Source organism: Phalaenopsis equestris, unplaced genomic scaffold, assembly GCF_001263595.1.
Source record: "Phalaenopsis equestris unplaced genomic scaffold, ASM126359v1 Scaffold234025, whole genome shotgun sequence".
Lineage (NCBI taxonomy): Eukaryota > Viridiplantae > Streptophyta > Magnoliopsida > Asparagales > Orchidaceae > Phalaenopsis > Phalaenopsis equestris.
In genome coordinates this window covers 37,733-48,810 of record NW_018251952.1, presented here as the reverse complement: position 1 = coordinate 48,810, position 11,078 = coordinate 37,733, and the positions used below count along the sequence as shown (strand labels likewise).

The following is an 11,078-nucleotide window of genomic DNA, read 5'->3' as shown; positions in this document are numbered from 1 at the left end:
TTATAAGCCCCAATTATCAAATATCAAAACTTTAACTATGGCCAATGACACACCGGAGCATTTATTTTTGATCTACTTCCATTTTCTATGAAAAAAATACAGTTGTAGTTGTAGGACCACACCATAGGAAAACAAAAAAAAAAAAAATACCAAATCTCTTAACTTTGATTAATTATGCAATTATTACTAACAACCTTATTTATTGATTGATTTGAATGCATTTTCCTTTAAAAGGGACGGATAGATGCACCACGTCCACATCCGATCAGTCGAATGATATTTAGGATTTGTTTTCGTCAATTTTAATATATTTGTTTCTAAACATTTATTTGTTTAATATATATTTTTATGTGTTTAAATTTTTCTTTTTTAAATAATTTTTATGGTTTGTTTGGATTCAATTATTTTTTAATTTTCTAAGAACATATTTATTTGGTGTTTTTTTTTATATAATAGATATTTTATATTTGATAAAATATTAGCATGTTTTTGAAATACTAAAAACAACATTTACTTTTTTTTTGGGTAACAATTATATATTTTTTTTATTTTTAATTTTATATTTGTCTTAGTTTTTAACAACATATTTGTTTATGTTAATAACTTGTTTTTTAATTTTTTTTATTATTTCTAAAAAAAAATAAAAATATTCAACTCAATTTTTGAAAGTTTAAAGTGCTTTTAAAAACAATTATATCTTAATCAAACATATCAAATTTGTATTGTTTCAAATCAAAACATAAATAAAAATTAAATGAAAACAAAAAAAAAATTATCCTAAACACGTTTTTATATAATTTAAATATTTTAAAAGCTAACTATATCATATAAAACATATCAAATTTGTTTTGTTTCAAATCAAAACATAAATAAAAAAAAAATAGAGGAAAGAAAAAACAAAAGTGATCCGAAGGTAAACAAAACAGCATAATCTTAATAGCCACTAGTTCTGCCTATATGAGGTTACAATATATGATTTATGTTACATTTCGAAGACCTAAACTTTCATCTTAATATTAATAACAATCAAATCAGTACAATTATAATTTACTTTTAAAAGGTGAAAAGGGGGTGTAAATATAAAATTTAAAATTTATATGCAAGATATATAAATAGAAAAATTTACATAGAAGCCACATAATTGTTTTGTGTTTGTATATCTATCACCTAAACTTAGATATTTATGTTTATGCCATTTTGCCTATACTAGAAAATGTTTATCTCTCTTTTTAAAAGTTAGTTGTAGTAGTATTTTCTTATATGATGAGAAGGTGTTGAATGTTATGAATGTAAAAATCAAAGTTTAGGTGTTAGATATGTAAATTCATAAGAATTGTGTGGCATGTTTGTTAATGGCCATGTAAATACAGAGGAAATGTGTGATATATATTTAAATATTTCTAAAAAGTGATTGGAATTCTCTTAGCTTCAATTCGTGCAGAGCATGAGCCCGGGGGAACCTTCCTCATTGAAGCGGCAGTTGGGCGGAGGAGAAGGAGGAAGAAACTGAGGAGAAGCAATTTCATCTCTACAACTCTATACGTGCCTCGTTTAATAGAGACTCAATTGATTCTCATGTGGGCCCAAACTGCCTTCTTATTACTTCTTCACAAAATAGCAACTATTGTCTATTAATTTAATGTGTTCCGCACTCAAGAATGCTTCGGAAATCCCACAAGTTATGCAATAGAACAACTTTGCATTCTACTGAACTTATAGCTAATGTCATGACATTGGTGTAACTGTAACATGTATCTAAAAAGAATTCTTCAATATATATATATATATATTTATAGATGGAGAGAGAGAGAGAGAGAGCTAGTAGTGTTTGTCCACCACATAAATAAAGGACAATAGAGGCCACTTTGCCATGCTAGACAACGCTTCATGTTGCCCTATAAACTCCATACAAACTCACCTCCGACTTTGATGAAAATATTTCACCAATCGAGAATAAAACCTAAGCTCATTAGGCTCATCAAAGTTTCCTTTTGGCGCTAATGAGAAAGGTTTTATTTTTTTATTTATTTTAAAGGGAGTATGAGGCCCGCTCCTAGCTTTTAATAGATGAAAACAAGTGTTACAGAAAAACACAAAACACGAAAATACAACACCACTCCATTTCAGCACAAATGCAAACAAATAGTAGGAGAGGAAAGAAAATCAATACAAATGCAAATGCTAGAGAACACAACACCCGACAGTGAACCAACTTCATAAAGAAGAAGATGGAATGCTTTCAAAAAGAAGATGAAATCCTCTAAGAATGAACATTTCTATCAAGCTTATAAAGTCTCAACCAAGTTCAGAAAACTCCACATTGAAGCATACTTCAAGAAGGAAATCCATAGCCAAGCCTTCAAACAAAGAAAAAGATCAACCAAGATAGCCAACAAATCCAAAGGCCTATAAATCACACTCAAAGTCATTCAATAGGAGTCACTAAAAACAAACAAGGAGAATGGTTCAACAGCAGATAAGAAGAGCAATATCCAACAAGAGAAGCAAACTCTACATGATAGGCCAAATTACACCATTCTGCAAAAACATAAACTAAAAAAGAACCATAGAGAAGAGCATTAGTAGAAAAAAAAAAGGAAAGAAAAGATAAAAGCACAAAGAAAGAAGAGCACATTCCAACTTCAAAAGAAATATAAGAAACTAAATAAAAACCAAAATAAAAATATTAAAACTTCAATAAGAAACTAAAAAAAAAGTTAAAGTCTGAAGATTTTGAATATTAAAAAATATTCAAAATATTAATAAAAACAAGGAAATGACAAAAATTAGACCTGAAAAAAAAGGATAAAAATTTTAAATAAAAGAAAATTTTTTAAATTCATTTCAAATATTAAGAATATCTAAAATCATAAGACTATAAATATTCAAATACTGTTGAAATTTAATAAATGTCCGGAAAACATCACAGCTCAACCCGAACAAAGCAAAATAGAAAAAACGAGAGTGAAAAAGTCAACCAGTGTTGTGTTGTAGATATGTAATGCTAGCTTTTGGTACAATAGTTTTGTATTCTCAGAATTTTGGCTAAAAAATAACAGTCTCAAACAGTAAAATGCTCTATTTGTGGCACTGCGGTGCTCTCTTTTTAGTGTTATTGTGCTACCACTAGGTGGTGGGGTACCGATTTTCAAATTTACTAATTTTTATCCACAATCTAGCCTTTTTCTTATATGTTGCTCATATACATAAAATATATCCAAGAATAAAATGTATAAGAAATTTCTATAGCACAAAATCACATTTCACACATATCATCCCACAATCACAATTTCTTCTTCTAGACTACCACTGCCTAGCACATGCTGTCTTAGTTAATGGAGCACCATTATTTTTATCAAACCGCTAGCATCATTGTCATATCACCATCATAGATCCACCACCATTGCCACAGTAGTGCTACTATTATCATTATCTCCTTGCAATCATTGTTATGAAACCATTATATTTCAAACCTCCACCATAATTTTCAAACTATTATTGCCTAGCAAACCGTGTTTCCACTGCTGTTGTCATTATTATCAGACCAACATCTCCTGGTTATTGATATTGTTAGACCATTTTTGTTCAATTTATTTCACCGGACCACAACCACTATAAATAGATCATCATTGGCCTATTGATGCTGCATCGACCACTTTTATCACCAGACCACTTTTGCTTTTTCTGGGTCATTATAGTTAGGCTCTCAACATCCTTAGACCACTCTCGCCAATAAAGCACTAGACTAAACTCACGTGGGTAATGTTTTTTTCTACTGCCATCAATTCTTGGTCATTGTAATAGTTGTTGTCAGACCACGTTTTCTTGGCTACAGTCATTATTATTGTTAAACCTCTATTATGGAATTGTTTCATTAGATCACTGTTTCCTGGCTATCACTTCTACTGTTGATGGATTAATATTTTCTAGAGTTCACTCCCATCCGTGACAATGAATACAAAGCACTATCACACAACTTCATCAGACTTATAACATTATAACTCCATTTCTATCACTTCCCAATATTTTATCTCTCATTACAAAAATTCAATTTAATTCTTTTATTGTACTATATATATATTTTATCTATTTTGTAAGAATAGATAAAACCTTGTAACATATATCTAAATAGTGGAAATATTTCACTGGGTTAAACCTCGTGGTTATTTCCATTTTGTGTTTTCACATAAAAAATTCTTGTGTCCATTCTATAAACTCTTCTTTTACTTTTTTTTGTGTATTAATTTCTTGCACAATTCTAAGACGTTAATGTAACTTAATCACCATGATTTCTCAAGCATGCAAATTTATACTTATGCATATATATTCATTACTAAGTTGACATGATTTTAAAATCCTATTAAATTATCTTGATTTATTTTATATGAATTTATGAGTTGTTTAATTTATTAATCAAGTAATACGGAGCAGTGAACTAAACTTATATATAAATATAATTTTTAAAAAAATTATTTTATACCTTGATAAGTTTACAAAACCTTAGATGCTTCCTATATAGCATTAAATTTACCATAATAATCTAATAATACTTAATCATATTAATTAAAATAAATAATCCTAAATTTTAAAAAATTGTGTGCTATAATCATAATTTTCATTTTGATTTAAATTTTCTTATGATAACTGATGAAAAACTTTATAAGCAAGAAGTATTATTTTTGTAAATTTAGTTTTTGAGTTACTCTTATCCACAAAAGAAAATCATATGTCAAAAGAGCTTTTCTCATCCCAAAAAAGATGGGATCTTGCAATACTAATATTAAAACAGTGAAATCCTAGAAACAAACGGTTTAGATAATGACATATGTTAAACATCATAAGAATTTTTATATTTTATTTAGCTAATTAGTTTTTTACTTTTATTTTTTTTTAAATCTACTTACTCTATTATAAATCAACATTTTAGTTTTATTTAAATTCTAATAAGCCTACAAATATTTGGAAAGCACTAATTCATTTTCATCTTAGTTATGTTATAAACTTCACCTAATGTTAGTCTAAATTCCTTTTTCTGGTTTAGCCATCAAAAGTAGATCCATTCATTGTAGCGCCTAATATCCCTTTAGCAACATCAAAGATCACCCCACCTTAAATATCTTACTTTTAGAAAATATCTTATTTAATCATTGAAAAAAATTACATGAGACAACTTTTATGAGCATAAGATCCTCTTTGATAAAATATATTAACTTTAGAATACATTTCTTCCAATAAGATAGTTGATAGAGTAATATTTGGGAATTCTTTTTTAGAATGAACGCTTTGCTGAAATTGAATTTAATAGATTAAACTCTCAAAGGCTATAAGAGATTTGTACTATGCTATAAAACCTAATAGTTACATAAGAGCCCTGATGTTGGGACTTCCGAAGTCATTTGTGAAAGGTTATAATAACTTATAAATGATTTAAGAAAATTATAAATACAATTATTAATAAAGAAGTTCATATTTTTTAATTATATTATGTAAAATTTGATGTCTTTGTTAATAATACTGTATATAAGATTGGTGAAATATATAAATTCTATTCACTTATCTAGTAGAAAGAATATTAAAGAAAATTCATTTGTTCTAAGAAAAATTGTTGTTTGTTTAAAAATTGGGATATAAAAGTACTACAATTGTAAAATCAAAATATTTTTCACTGGTTCATTTGCTTAATTGCTTGATTCTTTTAGCACATGATCCAGCAACAATATCAAGAGAAAATAATAATAAACTCTAGAGTAAAATGAACATAAAAAAGTCAAAACAATAGCTCTATAAGTTGAATATTTAAAGAACATGTGAATCTAAATATTCATAATAATGGTTTAAAAATGAGAATGATGGATTAAAATTGAAAATAATTTTAATCTATAATCATTTCTTACAAGGAGAGTTATTTGTTGAAGGGCATACTATCTTTTTTTTTTCAAATTTTATTTTAGTGAAAATTTAAGTATTAGCGCTTCTTATGAAAATTTTAATGATAGAAACTAGTAATATTGTTATGCTCATCATATACACCATAATTATAATATAATGTGTTACACAAAAAAAGCAATATTTAGTATAAATTTTGTGATAAATAAGAGCACTTTTTCATAAAGTGTTATGCAAGATGTGCATAATTTTATGCATATTTAAATTATGTGTAGTTACTAAAAAAATGTCAATCCTACAATTATAATATATATAAGGTAAAAGCATATTAATTGAAGGTAAATCTAAATAAAATTTATTTGTAAATTAACTCGATGATTTGCTTTTGTAGAAATGCCTTCATTTATGCATAAATGGTGGCATGTGATGATTAGCCCATCTATACTGAGACGTAGTATGTTTATTTTATGATAATTCGAAAGAAAATATTATGGGGATTGGATCAATGGGAAAGAACACCTTAACCATCAATAAGCTTATATTAATTAGAGGCTTAAAATATAATTAAATTTCTTTTAGCCAATTATAAGATCATGTGCTATAAGTCATATTACATTTATCATACTGTATTGTTAGCAAAACTTTAATAGAAAATAGATATTTATTTGATTGATATTAGAAATGTGAATTGTATAAAATTGGTTTATTTAAAATTCAGCACATATGGTATGTAGTAATGGTATAGAGGGCTATACCTGATGTATTTTTAATAAAAATTGTAAGATTAAATTATAATAGTTAAAAATTTAAAACTTGATTATTGGTTTGACCGCTAATAGACAACTATAGTCACTTCAAATTAGAGGTGTAAAAAATCGATCGGACATGCCAACTAGACCGAAAACTGACTGAAGATATTCATTTTAGGTTGACTCGAATAATTTTCGGGCCTCGATCGAGTTAGAAATCCTAACCCGTATAATTTTTTGGTCGAATTCAAGTTGATCCATAAATCTGAAATTCCTGAAATTGACTCAAAATTGATATGTCAGCCCAAAATTGATCTGAGATTGACTTGAAATGGACTTAATTTTGACTCAAAAATTTGTGTACCTTATGTAGGAGTTATACAGGTTGAGTTCAGGTTGGAATTTCTGCCTAGTTGAATATTCAAGTTGTGTTTATGTCAAATTGTTTTGAGTTGGTCCCATTTTGGGTCATATTTGAACCCAACTCCCAAACTAGATTTGACACGGGCTACTACAGATAAGTTTCTTTGGATGAACTAGCAACTGTGGATTAAAAGGGTAAATCATATAAATTTATGATTATATATGATTATTTAGATTATAATTTGGAGATTTTCCACACAGATAAGTATGGTGTATTTTGAGAATCTAAGAGTATATGGATTGATTTAGAGAGTATAAAAACATTTAACTTTTATGATTAACACATTTCATGATTAAGTGTTCTGAAACAAATTAGTTAAAAAGTTTTGATAAAAATGCAATCAAAGGCATGTTTTAAATATATATGATTCCTTAATAAAATTGAGTTATATAAAAGTAAATTTGTATATTCATAGAATCAATTTATTTATTTATGATGAATATAGGTTAGCAAAATATAATTTGGTCAAAACAAAAAATCTTTTTAATTTATATAATCATTAAGTAATTTTAGACAAATCCTAAAAATTGACATCTTATAAACTTCTTAAAAAAATACATCCAAGGCTGATCATTTATAAGTATTTATATATACATATTATATTCTTTTTAATAAAGAAAATATTAATTTTTTTTATAGCAAGTCTAATGATAAGAAAATTTTTGCCAATTCAAATACTAAATTAATAAAATAATAAATTCTTGTCATCTTCCATAAGAATTTAAATTATCTAATAGACACGATATGAAAGATGATGGTATAAGAAGAACAAAATGATATAATTTCAAGGAACAAAAAGATGCATCCTTAAGTGTTTTCTAAGATTCATTCTAAGGAATCAAATATAAGTAATCCTTCTTTAGCAATTAAGAGTAGAGCAAATACTAGGGAGCAAAAAGACCATTTAGCATTTATATCAAACGTTAAGCCTAACTCAACTGATAAGTTTTCAATTGATAAGGTTTCAAAAAGATGACTAAAGTTAAGCCAAAGTAATCTAAGCAATAGTAGTTTGGCCCAAGGACTTTATGTAAATCTTCTTTGAGGCGACCCTGAAAGGAGGAAAAAATAGGCTGCGGCCAGATAATCAAAGGAGAGAGAGTGTCCCTCCTCTTTCTCTCTCTCTCCTATGATTGGTTGGCAGCACGACCTAATATTTTCCTCGAGAGTGAGGATGAGATATAATTTTTTCTTTTCTTTATATTCCAAAGCGAAGGAATGAAGTAATCTAACAGGATGCCTTGTTCTCATCTTTGGAGAAGGTAAGGAATTCCTTGCCTTTTACATAAACTCGCAGACTCAATCTACAAACACTGAAAGAAACATGTTTGAAAATTTAAAGCTGCTCCTCCTTCTGTATCAAACCTCCAAATGGCCTCCAACCAAACCTGTCGTAATCTTATAGAAGGGCTAAGAACTTCCTGCAACAATATGGTTAGTAGAATCATGAGACTCCCTTACAACATACTAGAAGAAATCTCAAGATTTATCGGTGGAGAAACCACCGCAAGAAGCAATCCTTCATATCTAGATCCTCAAGAAAATATAGACATCATTCCTGAAGAGTGGTACTTTCTGAATGTCTTCGAACAGAAATATGGTGAATCACACCCGTTCTTTTACCCAAAACGATTAATGGAGGTTCTGAAGATAGCTAAAAAAGAGTCGAAGTTTGTTTTCGTGTATCTTCACGCTCCTGATCATCCATTAACGTCTTTGTTCTGCCGCGAAACTCTGTGCTCGGAATTAGCAGCGCAGTTTCTTGATGCGAATTTTGTTTCATGGGGAGCAGTTGCGAGTCGAGGAGAGGGGCTGGACCTGACAAGGATGCTACGTGTATCGAGCTTCCCTTTCTGTGCTGTTCTTGCTCTACCTGTAGAAAAAGCCATTGTGGTTCTGCAGCAGGTAAAATGACAATTTTTTTAAGCACTAAGATCTGTATCAAGATTTGTACCCACGATCCAATTGGGATTACTGTTTTTTGAATGCACAACACAACGAAGTGAATCAGTATATCACACAAGGTGACATCTTGATGAGGGATCAATGCAAATGCTCATCATAAAATTCGAAACAAGCTGCAGAGCAAGTTTCCATGAATTTCTAGAACAAAACTGAAATTTTTTTCATGCAAATTCAATACCTTACAGGATTAAACATGAAAATAATGTTATTTTCAGGTGGAAGGCACAGTTTCTCCTGAGGCACTTGTTGAAATCTTACAGAGGACACTAGAAGAGCAAGGCGCAGCTTTCAGACTCTCAATAGTAGAAGAAGAAGAAATGATCAGAGCAAATCGCGAACTGCGAGAGGAACAAGATAAATCCTACCTCGCAGCACTTCAAAAAGATAAGGTTAATAAGCTGGATCATGAAGAAGAATGTAATTAATACGCTGAGTTCAATGGTTTTTTTGCAGGAAAAAGAGGAGTTTCTATCTGCAAGTAAAAGCAGCAGAAAGTCAAACGATGAAAAACTTCCAAGAAAACCAGTACAAAAGCATTCTCCTCTTATATTGAAAGAAGATTCAAAGAAGACAGCAAGGCCCAAGGAGGCTTCAAAAGAAACACAGAAGGAAAATACCACACTAAGGAAGAGACACCCCTATACAAGAGTATAAATAACCTCAATCTCATGTATAAACCCATTTTTTAAAACTAATAATGGTTCCAATTTCTGAACAAAGTAAACTACATTGCAGATACTGATTAGATTTCCCAATGGAACAAAGAAGGAACAGAAGTTCCTAAGCACAGACACAATTCGATCCATATACAAATATATAGATTCTTTGGATATACCCGGTGTTGGAAGCTACCAGCTAATATGGAACTTCCCAAGAAAGGTTTATGGCCATGAGCAGTTGGACATGACGCTAGGAGAAGCTGGCCTGCATCCTAATGCGGCATTGTTCATGGAGCTCATTAGTTAACAGTCTCAAAGATTGTTACTTCGAATACATAAATCAATTTCCTTGGAGGAGAAGTCTTTAAGAACATGAGGAGAGAGATCTGAATGTGTTGCATGTTTGAAGAAATGTTCAATTAAATCATTATATATATATATATATATATATATACATACTCCTGTGTTTATAGAGATATATATGTATACCTACATTACCTTTTTTTTTTTTATCTTGTAACAACATAGTTATTTTCAATGCATTGCTACTGATAGCCTTTTGCCAATATATACACTTTGAGTACACCTAGGTAGCCTTTTGCCAATATATATATATATTGGCAAAAGGCTACCTAGGTGTACTCAAAGTGTATATATTGGCAAAAGGCTATCAGTAGCAATGCATTGAAAATAACTATGTTGTTACAAGATAAAAAAAAAAAAGGTAATGTAGGTATACATATATATCTCTATAAACACAGGAGTATGTATATATATATATATATATATATATAGCATGAAGATGAGGAATGGACAAACTATCCCCATGTAATAGAAAAGATAAATGAGAAAAAGGAGAATTTTCAACTGTAATCTGTTATGTGTTCCTCCCCATGGAAGCCAAACAATGTGCAGGACCATTACCTTCTCGGTGTATATGGTTAAATTTCACCCTTCCACTGTTTAAAAAGTGCTTCAATTTGTTTAACCACCTGAGAATGTACCAAGGAGGAGTTTCTTCTTTCAGCATTATCCTGATACAAGTAATGGAGTCAGATTCTACTATTAATTGACTGATCTGACAGTGATAAGCAAAAATTATAGCCCAATAGATTGCTATCATCTCAGTCTCCAATGCATCATAAGCCCAAGTTGGAGAAGAAAAATATAGAATGCACTTCCCTTGTGAGTTTCTAAAAATTCCCCCATAACCTGATGACTTCCTGGTATAGCTGCCATCAGTGTTAACTTTCAACCAACCTGATGGAGGACGGGTTTATAGAATTAAAGATGGCTTGAAGTTTTCTTGAACTTTAGTACTTGACATCCAATTCTTAAAAAGGTTCGGGAACTGCTGGTGTTGAATAATTTTCTGAATATAAGAAGTGCAGTTGA

General features: G+C 29.7%; 1 protein-coding gene across 2 annotated transcripts; it reads left to right on the top strand.

The window, feature by feature from the left end:
* Nucleotides 1-8,153: 8,153 nt before the first annotated feature.
* Nucleotides 8,154-10,111, top strand: LOC110038816 (plant UBX domain-containing protein 10-like; the record flags this gene model as incomplete). 2 transcript variants are annotated; one of them, XM_020743726.1, is given in 5 exon segments in its annotated part: nucleotides 8,154-8,321; nucleotides 8,402-8,964; nucleotides 9,240-9,413; nucleotides 9,478-9,672; nucleotides 9,760-10,111. In XM_020743726.1, coding segments are annotated over 4 exon segments (1,134 nt in total). In that variant the 5' UTR covers nucleotides 8,154-8,321; nucleotides 8,402-8,430.
* Between the last annotated feature and the right edge of the window lie 967 nt (nucleotides 10,112-11,078).